The sequence below is a fragment of the Camellia sinensis genome, chromosome 10 (assembly GCF_055761805.1).
Source record: "Camellia sinensis isolate YWXY chromosome 10, ASM5576180v1, whole genome shotgun sequence".
Classification (NCBI taxonomy): Eukaryota; Viridiplantae; Streptophyta; class Magnoliopsida; order Ericales; family Theaceae; genus Camellia; species Camellia sinensis.
Window position 1 is genome coordinate 40,871,082 of NC_138970.1, and position 20,790 is coordinate 40,891,871.

Here is a 20,790-nt window from a genome sequence, read left to right on the forward strand (position 1 = left end):
TTTTTGCGACGGCAAGCGGGGGGTCGCAACTGGAGGCACTGCAAAAGAGTTTTTGCGACGGCACAATACCGTCGCTAATGTTTTGTGAAGGCATTTTTGCCTTTTGCGAAGGCATTTTTGCCTTTTGCGACGGCACTTTGCAGTCACTAATAATGTTTAAAATTTCTTGACTTTTTGCGATGGCACTATTTTACCGTCACTAAAAATGTTATTTGAGACAGCAAAAAATGTCGTCGCTAATAGTCTTTTTTTGCAACGGCGAGAACACTGTTTTTGCGACGGTGTGGTGCCGTGGCAAAAAATATTAGAAAAATAATAAAATTTTTACTTTTTGCGACAGTTTAGTGTCGTCGCAAAAAGTAAAACCTGTAACAAAATCAATAAAAATATTAAAATTTTCTGTTTTTTACAATGGTGTAGTCCGTCACAAAAAAGAAAAAAACATCATGCGATAAAATTATTAAAAATATTAAAATTTCTCCATACTAATTGCATAATAATATAAAAATTCCTGTATAAAAATAATAATCTCCATAATAAAATATTCTTCCATTCATAATTACACATCAACAAAATTATTCCACTACATAATGTTCCATAATACATATGTAATGTTTAAATACATGATTTTGTTCTTAATTCAAAATAACATAAACCAAAATTAAATGTTTTTCTCATCATTCTTCGTAGATAACAAAAACAAAAGTTAGCCACATTCTCCACAGGCATGCATTCCACAAGAAGCACACTTCTACATGGGAAATATTTGAAAAATAAAAATAAAAATAATTAATGACAATATAATTATGTGTTAATGTTAATTACAAAAAAACATAAAAGTTTAACTACTATAACATCAAATACAAATTTTTTTTTGTTAGTCATCAAATCCCACATCAACATTTTTTTTGTTAGCATCAAATAAAGAAATTACATTGCAACAAAAGAATGTTAATTACACTTTTGGTTCAAAATGTATCTTGGGTCATTTTGATCCATAATATTTTAATTAAGTCAATCTGTAAAAGGCTACTTTTTTCAAAAACGGTAATTTTTTGTTTTTATTCTAATGATAAATACTATGACATTATTCATAGAGACCAATTTAACTCATGTAATACTTGGAGAATGAAATTGACACAATTAACTATTGAGCAACATAATAACACAAAATGCATAGTCTAAGTCCTACATAAGGTCACAATTTTCACTTACACCAGAGCACAGATCTAATTGCACATCTATATTTTTGCAATTATTTCCACTTGTTTCATTTGCAATTCCTCCTTTAGTCTTGGGCAAAAACTAAGAAATGGGACCAGAAAGCATTAGTTAAAAATGAGGGAGTTCAAAGCTGAAAATGAGAGTGCTAAGCTTGAATTATAGGTCTGTTGTTTTTTTCTACACCAATAGTCCTTGTTAAGTACAAGAAAATAAATTCAGCAATCAAGAACAGAAGCCATTCTATACTTTTTCCAATTGCATATTGCTCTAATTAGAATAACAAAGAATTAATATAGGTCATATGACACATAAGCTAAGCATCTATCACTCGAAATATGCAAGTACATAAATGCCTCTCAAAGAACACCTTCATTGGTTTCAAAATACACCCGGATAAAAAAACTGACCTGCTGCATCCAACAGGAGAATAGTTGAATGCCAGTCGCATCTAACAGTAGACTTAAAAGGTTACATCCTCACCGTCACTATAATTAGGAAAGGTAACGCATTTGAAAAATTTGCACTTCGAACACAGGATGTATCCAATCTGCGGCCAAAAGATAAGGTAAAATAGTTAGCATTCTTGACTTCATGTTTTTGTGAAAGGGGTCCATGTCATTAGAATATTGTGAATGAAGAAATATTAGGACTACCCACTTATATTTGATCACGAAGACTGAAAAGTTTCCAGCTATTGTATTTTTAAAATAATTGCCTTTTTCAATGAATTAAAATAACAAACTCCATCATACGAATGATAGGACAGGGCTAACATTGCTGGAAAAATGACTTTTAGCAACGCCGCTATATGTTTGAAAAACGCCGCTAATTCCTTTAGTGACGCTTACCACCAAACGCCGAGGACGCGGCCGTCGCTGTAAGTTTATGACGCTTTAAAAACGTTGTAAAATTAGTATAGGCGGCGTTTTTATAAACGCCGCTAAATGTGGCAACCAGCGGTAACATGACGTCACACAGGCATTCAGCGACGCTTCAAAAACGTCGTAATAGCTTTTTGTTTTTTTAAAAATATAACTATAGTGGCATTTTGAAAAACGCCGCAATAGAATTTTTATTTTATTTATTTATTTAAACTACTAATTTTGTACCCAATAAAACTTTGTATAGACATATTTCGGTGAGATTACTATTCTCTCACATCTATAATAGTACCAAATACAACATCCTTCAAGAAAAAAATCCAATAAGTTCAATCCCAAGAAACCAAGCAGCCATCTCATGCACAGTTTAACATCATCCAACAACAATCTAATATAGAAGGCAATTAAAATTGTCTTAAAATACAAATTGACTCTCTCTTGTAGAATATAAGTTCCTGAATAGAGCAGTAGATAAATACAAAAATCCCTGGAAAGAACCCCACTAATTCAACAAAATAGAAAGTCAAAGCATCTCTTCTAGAATGAGAATAAACTCACTCAAGTTCTAGATATCCATTGCATAAGTCTTCCAAAGTTAATTCTAATTTCCCAATTGTCTAGACATTGGCTTTCTAAAAAAATTATGCAAAACATAAACACTAATGTTTTGACATCTATGAACTATACCCAATATAAATTTTTAAAAGACCAATTCCAACAATAACTGATGTATCAAGGATATTAGCCAACACGAATATTGCAAAGAATAAAAATTAGAGGAGTATCCAGATTCACCAGTGCTTGAACAGGTCTGAGCTTCGGTTTCTCTGTTTTCACAGAAATTCTTGAGGTGATGTATTCATGTTTGGCTACTAGTCGCTGCAAGTCATCATTTAGTGCAAGTCCTTAACATAGTAGTGATTCATCCCTACAATAGGTATATGAATAATGAATATACATAGTCATAACAGCATTGGTTGCATATAAAGAGTAAGTTGTAGCATCTACTACATCCAGTCCCAAGTCATTTTCTTATTGTACATAACTCTTGTTCATTCATAAATCAGAAACCGCAGACAAGTAAATACATACATGCACACCCACCCCCACACACACAGAAAAGATATGCTAAAAGGGTATCACATGGAGACCTACCTGAAGAAAAAAAAAAAGTATAAAAGGGCATTCCATTTTTTAAAAAAAGTTCCCAGGAATATTTGATTCCAAATTAACCCAACCAATTTGGCAAGCCTCATTCATTGTCTATTGGGTCAAACCGATCCTAAAGTCCAACCATGAAATAAAAGAACTTATTAGTGCTCCTGTGACAATATTTCTTTCATGTTCAAGACAGTGAAACATCAACAAAAATCATGGAAGGCCTAGAAAAACGGCAGCTACCAACTGTCCCCAACATTAACTCAGTTGATAAGTGAAAATTTCAATTGCTGAAATCCATAAATTGATGACAAAGGTTTCTTAGAAGCAAGAAATGCTATATAAAATGCAACAATCTTTGCAGAATGCTAGCAATCATTCTATACAAAAACAATATCTAGCTAACTCTTCTCTTCTGTGAGGGCCTATCTTCTATTTTTTCATAGTAAGAATAAATATATGATACAAGAAGTAACAGTAACTACCTGACGCGGCAGTAATTCTGGACCAAGTTCATCCTCGAGCTGAAATAGGTGCCGCCTGCATCCAAACATTGACTTCCATGTCTGTAATGGCAAAGGTAAAAATCCGAGTTTCCTCTCTAGAAGGGTGGTTTTGTCCAGGGTTGGAAAGGACCGGGAACAATCTTACATCTGATCTAGTACTTCCCTTCTGGCTTATAAATAAATGACGAGAAATATTGACTTCCACAACTCATCTTTCTTCGCAAAGCAATCATGACATTATATTGTTTGTTCTAATTCTTTGCAGCAACTACCTCCACTTAGTAGCATTGACTTGACGTTTCTTTTTGCTCTTCTTTAAAAGCATTGCCATATGATCAACAGCTTCCTGAGGTGACCGAGTTTCATCACCTGTCAACCATTGTAGAGCTTGAGCCGCTGCACCCTTTTCTACAAGTTTCTTATTGTTGGAAGGCTGGCCAACAAAGTTCAATCCGTTAAAAATCACAGTAGAACGAAACTTGTTGTTTTTCAGTTGGGTTGTCTTGTAGGTGGGTGCTCCGTGTCCAGCCTTGGCAAGCAATGTTTGGAGCTCGTTCTTGGAATTATCACCACCGCCATCAATACTTCTCAAGGGCGTGCTTGGCAGCATCTCTTTTGTGATCTTTTTTGAAGATGTTGGAACCTGGCGACCAAAAACAAATCTACCTTCACATTGATCCTCTGATACCAATAGTCTTACCGCTGACAGGAGCTCATTGTGATTTTTTATTTCCAGCTTGGAATTCAAAAGCTGCATCAACAAAATACAGAACGATAAATCAAATAAATAAAACAATCAACATCAAATTGCGGGTATTTCTCACTTCAAATTAAGTGTGAGTGAGAGAAAGATTCAGCCTTGAAAACTTGGCCACATCATGTTTAGTACAAGGAAAGATTAGAGAATGATGGAAAGGGAAGAAATAAGAAAATGAAGGGAAAGGAAGAGGATACAAATCTGCCCAGGCCACCAAAAACCGTACAGGCAAGAGGGAACTAAGAACTCGTCTATTTTAATATGTAAAATGCACTTCACTTTTTTAATAGGTTTTCGTTCGTTTTCCAAAATAAGGGTATTAAAACGACATTAAACATATTCCTTAGGGGATGCTTCTGTCATCCCTCTTTCTCTTTGCCCATATTTATCCATCCCTTGTGCCAAACATAACTGTGTTGCAAAATACTTACTTTCATTTGAATAAGTTCTTCAAGCTTAGCGTTCAATCTTAGATATGTATCTGCCAAGGAAGGTTTCATGAAAAACTCCAAGTATCCTCCCAACATTTTCAAGTGTCCATCCTATGCAAAAGCAGGAAATGATCCCAGTAAAATATATGGCACAATAAAATGAAAGAAAATTAATTATCATGGATATATGTTGCAAGAACCGATATTGCTGATAGTATTGACTACAGATGGAGAAAGAAACTTACCAGGCCGCCTCTAGAAATCTTTCCTCCAAATAAGAGAAGCACGGAATCAGATACCGCAGTTGAATCCTGGAGAAATACTGAATTCACTTTAACCTTGTCATTGAAAACCAACCAAGGGTATGGAATTTTGGGTTCTTGGGCGTTCACAGAATTTTGGGAGAAAGAAAAAGATAATGCTATCCACATTAGAACTCAAAAATAGAATACCTGAATCTGATGATTGTTTTAATATTAAAACATGTTTATGGATGATGCCTTGCTAAACACCATACCAAAAAAGATGAGAAACTTACCGAGTACAGAAGTACCTGACCATCCTCCATTGTTTTCAATGATGTAGACTTCTCTTTGTTCTGTAATGATAAATACCAATCAGTTCTAGCTAGTTAATTGACATATTAAGAGAGCACTATTTAGATGGAACTCCAGGGACACTTAATTGACCAAAGCAAAAAACTTTAAAAAAAGAAAAAGAAAAAAAAGAACTGTTTGAAGAATGAAAATAAAAGCTAGAATGGAAACTAACAGTTTTGAAACCATGGCCCCTGCATGCATCATCAATGTGTAGAAAACTATAAGCTCACAAATGCTGATTACGAAATAAAAAAATAAATTAAAGAGAAAGAGACAAAACTGAATTGCAGAATTTAGCAAAAAGACACCACACAACAAAGTTTTTGCATGCATTTGGTCCATGGGAGGCAAGAATTTCTATAACCAAATTGAAAAATGTTTCCATTTAGTGGAACCATTTTCAAGAGCCTTCTATTGGTGAAGGCTTATGTAAACTATTAAGAGACAGCTTAAGCTTCTAAAGAGAAACTATTAAGAATTTCTTATAACCTTCTGCGCATTTCTGTAGATGACAAGTAATCAAAAAACAAATACATATCACAACAAGGTGCTTCATTGGGAAAGCATTGCTTCCACAAAAATAAAAAAAATATGTTAACTGTTTAATACATTTGATCTTTATAAAAAGCAACATAAACATTTCCTTAAACCAAAATAATAATGTGTATGTGCTCATCTTAACAACCTGCCCACGAACAAAATAAGCTAGTTCAGTTCCATCAAGCAGTGCATCATCCTGAAATACCAACTTGTGCAACCGCAGATCTCTTGAGAAAAAGACAAAAATCAAGTATTTAGTCCACTAAATCAGCCAACTTAATCAATCAAACCAGAAAAGATGACGAAGATACATCCACCCATGACACAACTTAACAACTTCAAGAACATATACTAACTTGCGAGTTAACCTCCCCCGAGTCTTGCTTCGTGATGAACTAGAGGAGACACTGTCAGATGACTTTGGAATGGAAATAATTGTTGGAGACCTAAAATTATCAAGGCAAAATATATCAAAATCAAATGTATATATTGCTCAATAAAAGAAAATTATGTACTATGTTTTATTCTGCAAAACAAATGGGAAAAACTCTAATTTAAATGCTAGCAAACACATGCACATGCAAAAACACAAACTATTAAAGAGTGACTATATTTACTATTTAGCATTTACTAGCAACAAAGAACTCAAAATCAGTGGTTTATATTTCAATTATGCTTGTTGAACCACTGATTGCTTCCAAAGCAGGGCTTACTCACACCATCAAAATAACAGTGGACATCATATGTAACAGTTGACAAAATGATGGCCAGGGCAAAATCAAATCCAGTGCTAGATGTTCATTTATGAGCAATGATCACCATATCACCTGATGATTGTGTGTATGACTAGTTTAGTCCCCATTGGATATGGGTCTGGAAGGGATATATTGAGTCCTAACCTAAACCTTCTCATAATTTGCACAAATTAGTTGCCCTCAAGTTCGAACCCACAGCCTCGAGGTTAATAATTATTGAATATCTATTTGATCTGGATACAATCAGCTAAGCCAAACTGCCACTAAACCCATTGACTAATGACACTATTGAAACAAGGGTAATGGCTGGCATCCTTCAGTAACAGTAGCAAGAATTTTAAATAAAGTAGTCAGCCTCATATTGCGAACTAGAGGAACAACTCATCAAATGAAGTAGGTCGGTAACACGACATGTAATTTCATCAACGAATTGGAAAGAATATAAGAAAATACTATCTCCACATGTAACCCAATAGTTTTTAAATGTATTTATTTATTTATTTTTATAAATAAGCAACTTTATTGAGAGCGCATCAAGACGATGCAAAAGAATACAAAAAGACAGGAGATAGCACCGATAGTAATGATGTATTATACTCAACACTATCTATATACACAGATCTCAATTCACAACAAATGAAGCAGAATGGCATAGCATCCATGCTCGAAACGACTGAACAAAGGTTTTCCCTATACAAGACTGAACAAAGAATATAGTATCAATGATAAACTTTAGCAAAAATTTAAAGAAATGATTTAGGAAGATTTTCCTCTATTTATAAGTTAAAAAATTCAAAGAACAATCCTGAATACATGTTTACAAGTAATGACATTGAATATATAGCAAAAATACAATTGCAAAAGCTAAAATATACCTATCTTCTTTGACAAATGTATAAGTATCTTCAATCTACCAGAAAATACCACTACAAAAAATAAACAAATAAACAAAATAAAAAACCACAGCAAATCACCATCTAACCAGCAATCGAATGCAAAGATGGGAGTTAAAGCTCCACAATCTTGTGCTAATAGATGATGAAAGCCACAAATCCCCAATTTTTGTTACAAAATTTGTCAACAGAACCAAAATCATTCTGAGAGAGATTGAGAGATCCAGAGAGAGGGAGATAGAGATAGAGAAAGAGATAGAGATTGAGAGAGAGAGAGAGAGAGAGAGAGAAGAATCGACAAAACTGAGATTGGATTGAAATTGAAATCGTGCAGATGGTTAGTAGACGATGCAGATGCAGAGGCAGATGGTGGTGGCGGTGGCGGTGGCAATGGCGGTGGAGCTTCGAAATCAAAATCATTCTGAGATTGAATCGACCAAATGATAAATCACCGAGCTGAAGAAGGTTGAATCGAGTTGAAGGGTTTAGAGAGAGAGAGTGAGAGATTTGAGGGATCAGTTTCTCTGAGACTCTAGGGTTTCTTAGATTAAAATAAGTGAGTGAGAGATTTGAGGGTTTGAATAGAGAAAGAGAGAAACACTGTTAACACATTTGAAGGCGATTTTCAAACGACTTCATTACTTAAACGACACTGTTTTAATTAAAATAAAATATGACATTTATAAAATGCCATTAAATATTAAAAAAATGACGTTTTAAAAAGCGCCATTAAATAAACGCCGTTAAATCATATATTGCCTGTAGTGTAAGGCAGTTATCTCGATGGAGATTGGGTGAGCTTTGATGAATAAAATTAAGCATTGGTAGAAATTTGCATAGGTGAAGTAAATCAAAAAGGTAAACTAATGAGCCACTTACAGCTCTACAAGATGGACACCGACGATAGATCCGATTGTTAGCAGCTTTCACATTGGTTTTCTGCCCTTCACAAAAATCACAAAGCAACCACCCTGTTCCATTACAAGGTTCACACATAATTAACATTTTTTTTGTTAGTCATCAAATCCCACATTTCCACAACATTTTTTTTTATCACATTTCCCAAGTTCTACACGCCTACAACAATGCACCTTGCTTTACATCAATCTGAACTTATTAAAAAACAGGACACTATCTATGTTGAATACGTTGGGCTCCTACCTCAACGCTATCCTAAAAAAATCAATGCTAGAGGGACTTTCTATTAGCAAAACACCAACGTTGCAGACTGAAATAAAGTGATTTCATATAACTTCAATAGAGTCTAGAATGTTGCCTATAAAACATATTATATATATAGTGTCTATCATGTCCCACACATGAAACTGGAATGTTATATTCCTGTTCCGTAATATGTTAATTGGTCCTTAATATGAGTATGATTATGTGTTTAATATGATTTTGTGTGCCATTATGTGAAAATATGTGGTTTTGAATTTCTATCTGTTCACCGTAGGAATATTTGTTTGATTATCTGCTTTGGGAATTAAATTGAGGGCCCTATCGGCCACCGAAACCAAAATTGATTGCGCCATTGTGATTAGCGTAATTTTTAGAGCCTACGATGAAATTTGGTTGGAAATTGATTCGGATCAGATTAAATTGATTAAATTGATGAATTGGTGCCTAATTATTTTATTGTTATTAAATTGGAATTAGTGGGATTTGTTGTAATAAGGCACTATACCCTCAATTCTCTCTTTATAGCTTCATTTGGCTGATTTGAACTCAAAGAAGAGAGAGGGCCGGCTATAGAGAGAGAGAGAGAGGGAGAGAATTGTGTAATCTTGGCTCAAGGTTAGGGGAATTTGAGGATTAAACTCAAGGATTTGCTATAGTTGGGAAGATTGAGCTCCTAGGTTAGGGAATTCATGAGTTTAATGTTGTAAATTGTGAATTCAAGTTTGATTAATGGTTAAGAACATGAGTTAGATTGATTATGATGAAATGGGGTTAGTTTTGTTGAATTTGAAGTCTTAGAACACATGCATGTAAGAAATTGCCATAAATTTTCATGTTTGAGCATAAAGTATGTAATCCATGTTGAGTTTTGATTAATGACCTTGTATTTGATTATCTCTTCACCAATTAAGTTGAGGTTATTGTGTATATTTCACATGCAAGTGCAAATCATGGGAGTTTGAGCCTTGCATGTTTGAATCTAGTGTGTTGGTAATGAGTTTGAGTTAATTTGAGACATGCATGTGATTAAATTGTGAAATTGAGCTTCATTGTGTTGTAATTTGGTGTTTACACCATGTTAGAATATGTATATGTGAAGTTTGAGACAAAATTGTCCATTTGGAACCTTTGAACATCAAATTGATGCTCAAGAACTTGTTCTTGATTTTCTAGAATTTTGGTGTCCACTCGAGTGGGAAAACCGCCGCTTGAGTATGAAATTCGTGTTCCCAGTATTTTCTGCAGACATGGTGTCCGCTCGAGCAGGGAAGTTCACGCTCGAGCGGGAAGCCATGTAGAGAGGCCTTCCGCTCGAGCGTCAGTGTTCACGATCGAGCGTAAATTTGACATATCCAGTACTTTTGCAGGCCTCGTGGGTCTGCTCGAGCGGGGAAGTCCACGCTCGAGTGGGGACCCTGTTTTCTGAAATTTTGAAAAGACATTCTGTGTTTCATTTTCTGTTCTGTTTCACTTCCAAGTACTCTTAGGCATGCATTGAGCATTGTAATTGAGTTAAAGAGATAAGAATGAAGCCTAAAGAGGAAAATGTGAATTTAGAACGGATCGAATTGTTTGTGACCCTTTTGTGTTCATGGAATGTGTAGGGTCGAGCTTCAGGGCAAACCAACCAACCGATCACCGTGAGTAATATCTTAACAGAGATATTTGAAATATGTTGTTGTCTAATTGCTTACTTCTATGTAAGTGTTATAAGTTCATTGATTCGATTGGTGGACAATGTTTGTTATACCAAATTGATGGGCCAGAGGCCGTTTTGCCATGAATGGATGGGCCAGAGGCCATTTTGCCATGAATGGATGGGCCAGAGGCCGTTTCGACATGAATGGATGGGCCAGAGGTTGTTTTGACATGAATGAATGGGTCGAAGACCGTTTTGACATGAATGAATGGGCCAGAGGCTGTTTCGACATGAACGAATGAATGGGCCAAAGGCCATTTTGTCATCTGAATGGCCCAAAGGCCGTTTTGACACAAAATGGGCCATAGGCCAGTTTGTTTGGAACCGTAGTCACTTGACCTAAATTGTGTATATATGTTAAATGGAAATATGAATTGGGCCCAAGGCTATTTGAAGCACATTGTTCTACATATCGTCTGTATAGCTTCTTTAATTGATATTATTCACTGGGCTTTCGCTCACACTCATTCATGTGTTTGTAGGTGAGGCAAGAGAAGTCCAAACCCAGCCCTAGAGAAGTCTATGTGGAACAGCAAAATTTTTGGGAGAGTCAGCCCTTGTGTCTCACGCACGGGACCCATCATCGCCCTTTTGTTATGTATTTATATTCTGTCATGTTGGCGAAGACTTTGCATTTGTTGTATATAGTCGTGATGAGTTGACTTAGACTTATATGATCCTGTATGTATAGAACCTTATGTAGTACATATTTTGTTGTGAGTTATTAATATGCATATGTATGGTTTGTATGATGTGCCATGTAAGCACAGCTTTATGGACAAAGTTTTAATTGCTTCCGTTTGGCCCCCATTAACTCTATTAATTTGGTTTGGTTTGAGGCCGTAGGTAATCTCATGATTACTGGTTGGGTATGTCCTTAACCCACAGGGGCGGGTTCGGGTTCGGGTCATGACAGAGTGGTATCAGAGCACGGGTTAATAACTCACACTTGTCCAAAAGAGCAATAAGCGTCTAGGAAAGATCTAGGATGCATTCATGTGATAAGTATGAATTTGGAAGCATCAAGAATATGCTCAAGTGTTTTGATTTGAACAATTATGTGCTATGAGTTGTGATTTACTTGCATTGCAAATTATTTGACTACATATGCTCTCTAGTATATACATACTTGTGGAATTTTTGTATAAAGTATAATGTAAATTTAATCAGATGGTGAGAACAAGAGGTGATGAGATAGAGGAGTCCTCTACTGATAGAATAGACAGAATGAAAAGATTGATTCAGGAAATGGCAGAAATGTTGAGGCAACAACAAGAGTGGCAACAACCACACCCTCCACCTCCACCTCCGGCACCTCCGGTGCCAGATAATCAGAATGACAACTGGATAATAGCACTCACTAAAGAATTCAAGAAAATGAAACCACCACAGTTTCACGGGGGACTAGATCCGTTAAAAGCCGAAGCATGGGTCCTCGGGATTGAGAAACTGTTTGAAGTGTTCCCGTGTTCAGAGACACAGAAAATACTTCTAGCCACTTTTATGCTAGAAGACGAGGCAAGAAGATGGTGGATGTTAATGCGAGAAAATCACAAGAATGTTGATTGGGTGAAATTTTTGGAAATTTTCTATGACAAGTACTTCTCGCAGCGTGTTCGGGACAGAAAAGTAGCAGAGTTCATGGAACTAAGGCAAGACAATATGACTGTAGCTGAGTATGAAGCCAAATTCATGGAATTGGCCAGGTTTGCACCTCATGTGATTGATACCGATTACAAGAAAGCTAGGTATTTTGAAGGTGGGCTTCGAAGTGACATTTTAAAAAGGGTGAATATCTTGAAGCTAGAGACCTACATTGGGGTGCTAGACAGGGCCATCATATCAGAGGCTAACATAGCTAGACAGACTAAGTCAACGACTGACTGGAAAAGTAACAAAAGGCAAGGCTTTTTGTCAAAGAAGAAATTTTCAAAAAAGCAAAACATGGGCTCCTCAAATACTTCGAATTCTTCTCGAGACACGGCTTCCATGTGCAACATTTGTAGCAAAAGGAAATGTGGAGTTTGTTACCATGCATCAGGAGCCTGTTTCAAATGTGGGAAACAAGGGCATATGGCCCGAGATTGTAATTAGAACAGTGGGAAACTAGCTGCTAGCTCAACTGCATCAATCCCGAAGCCGGGAAATACTATGAGACCTGCCATCACCGGGGATACCGTGAGACAAGGGAAAGTTTTTACGCTTGTTCCGGGCGATACACGGAATGCCAACGCAGTTGTCTCAGGTACTATTTCTATATGTAATCAGGATGCTTTCGTGTTAATTGACTCCGGGTCCACACAGTCTTTTGTGACATGTGCATTTGCATCTAGACTGAATAGACCTTTAGAATTACTGCCATATCTGCTATGTGTGTCTGCTCCATCTTGGGAATCTGTATTGTGTGAATCTATATACCGATTTTGTGATATGCGTATTGAGGATGCTATCCTATATGTGGATTTGTTGCCCTTGAATTTTAGACATTTTGATGTAATTTTGGGCATGGATTGGTTGACCAAATATTGTGACACCATTGATTGTGTGACAAAACGGGTTGTATTTAAACCATCAGAACAGAAAGAGATTGTGTTTGTGGGTAATTGGGTAGTGCCTCCACCTTATTTGATATCTACAATGAAAGCATGTAAACTGATCAGGAAAGGGTGCCAGGGTTATTTGTGCTATGTGTTGTCTGAACCATCTGCAAATGATGAATTGAATGATATCCCTATTGTTAGAGAATTTCTAGATGTGTTTCCAAATGAATTACTAGCGGAATTGCTAGATAGGGAAATAGAGTTTACTATGCCAGGCACCCAGTCCATTTCTAAAACTCCCTACAGAATGGCTACTGCTGAAATGAAAGAATTGAAAGAACAGTTGCAATACCTGCTTGACAAGGGGTTTATTTAACCTAGCACTTCACCTTGGGGTGCACCAGTGCTGTTTGTGAAAAAGAAAGATGGAACCCTACGCTTGTGTATCGATTATCGGGAATTGAACAAGGTAACAACAAAGAATAAATATCCCCTACCCCGTATTGATGACTTATTTGACCAGTTGCAGGGATCACAGGTGTTTTCTAAGATTGATTTGAGATCCGAGTATCGTCAGCTGAAAGTTAAGGCAGAGGATGTTGAGAAAACCGCATTCAGAACGAGCTATGGGCATTTTGAGTTTTTTGTTATGCCATTTGGAGTGACTAATGCTCCGGCAGTATTTATGGACTTAATGAATCGAATTTTTAAAACCTACCTTGACGAATTCGTTGTGGTTTTTATCGATGACATTTTGATATATTCTAAAGATAGACTTAAACACGAACATCATTTGAGAACTGTCCTACAAATACGTCGGGAGAGGAAATTATTTGCTAAACTAAAGAAATGTGAGTTTTGGTTGGATGAAGTTGTTTTCTTAGGGCATGTAATCAACAAGGAAGGAATTTCAGTGGACCTGCAGAAAATAGAGGCGGTTGTCAGTTGGCCTACACCGACCAATGTGACAGAAGTCCGTAGTTTCATGGGCTTAGCTGGGTACTACAGGAGGTTTGTGAAGGACTTTTCGAAATTAGTTGTCCCTCTTACCCAATTGACACGAAAAGGGAAACCGTTTGAATGGAACGAAGAAAGAGAATCTGTCTTTCATGAGCTGAAAACAAGATTGACCACCTCACCAATTTTGACACTACCTTCAGGTATGGAGAATTTTGTAATTTTTAGTGATGCGTCTTATAAGGGTTTGGGTTGTGTGTTAATGCAGAACGAAAAGGTTATTACTTACGCTTCCCAATAGTTGAGGCCACACGAGAAGAATTATCCAACACATGACTTAGAATTGGCCGCAGTTGTTTTTGCTTTGAAAATCTGGCGGCATTATCTGTATGGAGCAAAGTGTGAAGTCTACACGGATCACAAAAGTCTGAAATACTTCTTCACGCAGAAGGAGTTGAATATGCGACAGAGGAGATGGCTGGAACTGATAAAGGATTATGATTTAGAGATTCAGTATCCCCCCGAGAAAGCTAACACGGTTGCTGATGCCTTGAGCATAAAACCAACGGGGAGTATGGCTTGTTTGCTTACTGAACAGAAAAAGATCTTGCAAGATTTTGAGAATTCTGAAACTGAAGTGGTACTGTGTGAACAGGACGGATTGATAGCAGCTATTACAGTAGAGCCGGCAATCATTAATGTAATCAAATAGAAACAGAAAGAAGATGAATTCCTCAAGAAGGTGATAGATGAATTTGAGACAAGTCCGAAAGCAGAGTTTGGCGTTGTAAATGAAGTGTTGAGATTTCAGAACAAAATGTGTGTCCTAGACATTCCGGAACTAAAGAAGAGGGTTTTAGATGAAGCCCACAGATCCGTATTTGCTATGCATCCGGGTAATAATAAAATATATCGGGATTTGAAATAAACCTATTGGTGGCCTAAAATGAAGAAAGAGATTGCAGAATATGTGTCCAAGTGTCTTTAATGTCAGCAAGTCAAAGCTGAACATCAGAAACCAGGCGGTCTACTTCAACCTCTCCTTATTCCTGAATGGAAGTGGAAGCATGTGACTATGGATTTCGTTGTTGGCCTACCTCAGGCTTCTCGAGGTATGGATTCTATTTGGGTTGTAGTTGATAGAATGACTAAATCTGCACATTTTCTACCAGTTAGAACCACGTTTAATGCTTATAGACTGGCTACCATTTATGTTGATGAGATTGTCCGTTTACACGGAGTTCCGGTATCCATTGTGTCGGATGGAGATCCGAAATTTGTATCTAGATTGTGGAAGAGTTTGCAGGAAGCTATGGGGATAGAACTAAGATTCAGTACTGCATTCCACCCACAGACCGATGGACAATCAGAACGAACAATACAGACTTTGGAAGATATGCTTCGGATGTGTGCTTTGGACTTTCAAGGGAGTTGGGAAGACTATTTGCCACTTACAGAGTTTGCATACAATAACAGCTTCCACTCCAGCATCGGTATGGCACCATACGAGGCTTTGTATGGTAGAAGGTGTAGATCACCTATTTGTTGGACAGAAGTCCAGGATAGAGCTTTACTTGGGCCTGAAATTGTGCAAGACACTTCTGAGAAAATCAAGATTATTCGGCAAAGGCTCAAAACAGCTCAGGACCGACAAAAGAATTATGCAGATGTTTAGAGAAGGCCTCTTGAGTATGAGGTTGGTGACCATGTGTTCATCCGTGTATTTCCGATGAAGGGCCAAGTCAGGTTTGGAAAGAAGGGCAAGTTGTCGCCCCGTTACATTGGGCCGTTTCAGATCCTGGAAAGGCTTGGCCCAGTTGCCTACAGAGTTGCTTTGCCACCGGGATTCGAACAAATCTATAATGTGTTTCATGTGTCAATGTTGAGGGGTTACCTCCGAGACCCGTTCCGTGTGATTGATTATCACCGGATAGCTATTGATGAAAATATGGAATACGCCGAATGGCCGGAACGAATCGTTGACCGGCAAGTGAAACAATTGAGAAGCAAGTCCATCCCAATGGTGAAAGTTGAATGAAAGGAACACTATGGGACGGATGCCACGTGGGAAAAAGAGGATGAAATGCGCCTGCGATATCCACATTTGTTTTCCGACGAAGGTAAAATAAGTTTAGAGGACCAAACTTCCTAAAGGGGGAAAGACTGTGATATTCCTGTTCCATAATATGTTAATTGGTCCTTAATATGAGTATGATTATGTGTTTAATATGATTTTGTGTGCCATTATGTGAAAATATGTGGTTTTGAATTTCTATCTGTTCACCGTAGGAATATCTGTTTGATTATCTGCTTTGGGAACTAAATTGAGGGCCCTATCGGCCACCGAAACCAAAATTGATTGCACCATTGTGATTAGCGTAATTTTTAGAGCCTACGGTGAAATTTGGTTGGAAATTGATTCGGATCAGATTACATTGATGAATTGGTGCCTAATTACTTTATTATTATTAAATTGGAATTAGTGGGGTTTGTTGTAATTAGGCACTATACCCTCAACTCTCTCTTTATAGCTTCATTTGGCTGATTTGAACTCAAACAAGAGAGAGGGCCGACTATAGAGAGAGGAGGGGAAGGAATTGTGTAATCTTGGCTCAAGGTTTGGGGAATTTGAAGATTAAACTCAAGGATTTGCTATAGTTTGGAAGATTGAGCTCCTAGGTAAGGGAATTCATGAGTTTAATGTTGTAAATTGTGAATTCAAGTTTGATTAATGGTTAAGAACATGAGTTAGATTGATTATGATGAAATTGGGTTAGTTTTGTTGAATTTGAAGTCTTAGAACACATGAATGTAAGAAATTGCCATAAATTTCCATGTTTGAGCATAAAGTATGTAATCCATGTTGAGTTTTGATTAATGACCATGTATTTGATCATTTCTTCACCAATTAAGTTGAGGTTATAGTGTATATTTTACATACAAGTGCAAATCATAGAAGTTTGAGCCTTGCATGTTTGAATCTAGTGTGTTGCTGATGAGTTTGAGTTAATTTGAGACATGCATGTGATTAAATTGTGAAATTGAGCTTCATTGTGTTGTAATTTGGTGTTTACACCATGTTAGAATATGTATATGTGAAGTTTGAGCCAAAATCGTGCATTTGGAACCTTTGAACATCAAATTGAAGCTTAAGAACATGTTCTGGATTTTCCAGAATTTTGGTGTCCGCTCGAGCAGGGAAACCGCCGCTCGAGCGTGAAATTCGTGTTCCCAGTATTTTCTGCAGACATGGTGTCTGCTCGAGCGGGAAGCCATGTAGAGAGGCCTTCCGCTCGAGCGCCAGTGTTCGCGATCGAGCGTAAATTTGACATATCCAGTACTTTTGCAGGCCTCGTGGGCCCGCTCGAGCGGGGAAGTCCACGCTCGAGCGGGGACCTTGTTTTTAGAAATTTTGAAAAGACATTCTGTGTTTCATTTTCTGTTCTCTTTCACTTCCAAGTACTCTTAGGCATGCATTGAGCATTGTAATTGAGTTAAAGAGATAAGAATGAAGCCTAAAGAGAAAAATGTAAATTTAGAACGGATAGAATTGTTTGTGACCCTTTTGTGTTCATGGAATGTGTATGGTCGAGCTTCAGGGCAAACCAACCAACCGATCACTGTGAGTAATATCTTAACAGAGATATCTGAAATATGTTGTTTTCCAATTGCTTACTTCTATGTAAGTGTTATAAGTTCATTGATTCAATTGGTGGACAATGTTTTTTATACCAAATGGATGGGCCAGAGGCCGTTTTGACATGAATGGATGGGCCAGAGGCCATTTTGCCATGAATGGATGGGCCAGAGGCCGTTTCGACATGAATGGATGGGCCAGAGGCCATTTTGACATGAATGAATGGGCTGAAGGCCGTTTTGACATGAATGAATGGGCTAGAGGCCGTTTCGACATGAACGAATGAATGGGCCAAAGGCCATTTTGTCATCTGAATGGGCCAAAGGCCGTTTTGACACAAAATGGGCCATAGGCCAGTTTGTTTGGAGCCGCAGTCACTTGACCTAAATTGTGTATATATGTTAAATAGAAATATGAATTGGGCCCAAGGCCGTTTGAAGCACATTGTTTTACATATCGTCTGTATAGCTTCTTTAATTGATATTTTCACTGGGCTTTTGCTCACGCTCATTCATGTGTTTGTAGGTGAGCTAAGAGAAGTCCAAACCCAGCCCCAGAGAAGTTTATGTGGAACAGTACAGGTTTTGGGAGAGTCAGCCCTTGTGTCTCACGCACGAGACCCGTCTTCGCCCTTTTGTTATGTATTTATATTCTGTCATGTTGGCGAAGACTTTGCATCTGTTGTATATAGTCGTGATGAGTTTACTTAGACTTATATGATCCTGTATGTACAGAACCTTATGTAGTACATATTTTGTTGTGAGTTATTAATATGCATATGTGTGGTTTGTATGATGTGCCATGTAAGCACAGCTCTATGGACAAAGTTTTTAATTACTTCCGTTTGGCCCCCATTAACTCTGTTAAAATACGTTTGGTTTGGTTTGAGGCCGTAGGTAATCCCATGAGTACTGACCAGTTATGTCTTTAACCCACGGGGGCGGGTTTGGGTCATGACATTGAACCCTGTGTAACACCATTTATAACAGAAAATAGTATATCAATCTCTTTGCCTTAAAATCAATACAAACGCCCACTCACCTTCTTCCCCTCAATTGTTTCTGGAACATCACCATTTGCAATTCGTTGTGCGAGGCCTTCTGCAACAGCGGTTTTCCCCACACCAGGCTCTCCGATAAGGCAGGGGTTATTTTTCGTCCGTCGACCCAAAATTTGAGTCACACATTCTATTTGCGGCTGTCTTTCAACAACTGGATCCAATTTACCCTAACAATGTAAGAGAATTGGCTAACTAAACTACTCATGAATAGGAGCAAATTCATTCATACGAATAACATATAAATTTGAAAAATCTAGAAATCCCCTAGATGTTGATTTGTGATTATGTATCAATTTTAAGCAGTAAACAACAGTCCCAATCAAACAATCAAGACAAATCGACATGACAATTTTACATGGAAAAATCACAATTGGACACCTCCAATTGTGATAAAAAAAACCACGGGCAAAAGCCACAAAAAAATCCACTAACAAGACATAAAGGAATTACATGGGTATACTCTCAATTACCTAGCGAATCCATGCCCAAATTGAACCAACCCCTATGTGTCTCTTCCAACCCCATCTTCACCTCAGAATTGTCTTGACGATGAGCCACTCTAGAATCCACCAAAGCTTCGGGCTCAAATTCTTCAGAATCCACCGAAGAACAACTCTCTCTTTTGTATAGAATAAACAAACAAACCTTTGATGTATTCTTATTAACCCATGAGTTGAATACTCAATTAAACATCAAAGAAAAACTAGTAAAATATCCCTAGATATAAACCTTAACATCCAAAAACTAGATCTGGAGCAGTAATCCTAGTTTTGGACTAAAACAAATACTTATAGAAATCTGGGACTGCGAAGCCCGCTCGAGCGAAGACACTCTCGCTTGAGCGAGGAACCAAAAACACGTGTTTTCCATAAGCGGCTTCGCTCGAGCCAAACAACCTACCCTCGAGCATACATTCATCACTTTCAGGTTTTTGTACAGACGCACTCTTCACTCGAGCGAGAACTCCTTCGCTCGAGCGAGCAAGGGCGGACAGGAAACTTCGAATGCAATTTTGCATTTTACTTCGGGGGCGCTACCCCTCGACCTCGCCTGGGCGCTGCCCCGGACCGCCAAAGAGCGCTACCCCCTGGACCCCCGCGAGCTGACCGGGCAGCTTAATCCCCGTTATAATTAGCGAAGTGGCAATCTTGACAGTATTAACATCACAAACTTCTCTGCAAGGCATAATTCGGGTTAGATTCACATCTAAAAACTCATAGCCTCACTGAAATAAAAAGTGCGAAAGCAAGTACAACTGAAAGGAGTTTTGTCAACCGGGATTGCCAGGAATAAAACCTAACAATCTCCCCCTTTGGCAATGTCATGACAAAACACACCTAACAAATAAAATCCTAATCACCCCAACCTATTACAGCCAAAAAAAACAAACTTCTTTCTCAAGGTCATGATCAGCAAAACAGCTATTAGTGCCACAAGAGTATATGAAAAAGCAATAAGCATATGACTAGATTATCTTCAAGCATTAGATGAAAAACATGAATAAATGTGACTTGGAGATTTTAAGAACATGTAGCATGACTAGATGGAAACTAAGACACATGCACCCGCACCCGACACAACATAACTCCCCCTTTTTGTCACGAATTGACAAAGGAAGCTCAAACAACTATAGCATGCAAGAAGGAAATAATCAAAAAGTTCATGCTAACAAACGCTTACAATGAAAAACCAAACTCCCTGCAGACACCCCATTTTTGACTGACCTTAAGACTCAGACGTCACCAACTGAGCGCTCAGTGATGTTGCATATTGTGCTCGTCTCGGCTGAGAGCCTTGCCTCTAGGCTTCAAAACCTTTTCGTACCTTGCCTCGGTTTGTGAACCAGATCCTGTTTTCTTTGTTTTCTCTTCTTGAAGGGAGGGAGAGGTCTCGTAGACCATCTCTCAGTGGCCGTAGGCTACGTTTCGTGGTCGTAGGCCATTTTTCCCGTTTGGAGACCAGTTTCTGATT

The 20,790-nt window shown here is 37.8% G+C and overlaps 1 protein-coding gene and 1 long non-coding RNA gene across 3 annotated transcripts; both read right to left on the reverse strand.

Moving 5' to 3' along the window:
• Positions 1-1,175: 1,175 nt before the first annotated feature.
• On the reverse strand, positions 1,176-18,988 carry LOC145801075 (uncharacterized). 2 transcript variants are annotated; one of them, XR_014341955.1, is made up of 4 exons: positions 18,801-18,982; positions 8,624-8,715; positions 1,632-1,771; positions 1,176-1,305 (listed from the first exon to the last, which is right to left on the reverse strand). It is a non-coding gene; the product is annotated as an uncharacterized LOC145801075 (long non-coding RNA). The 2 variants fall into 2 exon arrangements; XR_014341954.1 differs by lacking the exon at positions 8,624-8,715 and having other exon boundaries at positions 1,178-1,305; positions 18,801-18,988.
• LOC114257231 (DExH-box ATP-dependent RNA helicase DExH3) lies at positions 3,581-7,922 on the reverse strand. The gene is made up of 4 exons (XM_082891281.1): positions 7,727-7,922; positions 5,203-6,542; positions 4,958-5,068; positions 3,581-4,520 (listed from the first exon to the last, which is right to left on the reverse strand). Exons 2-4 carry the CDS (start codon positions 5,386-5,388, stop codon positions 4,038-4,040), a joined length of 780 nt encoding a protein of 259 aa, XP_082747407.1. The 5' UTR covers positions 5,389-6,542; positions 7,727-7,922; the 3' UTR covers positions 3,581-4,037.
• Positions 18,989-20,790: the final 1,802 nt, after the last annotated feature.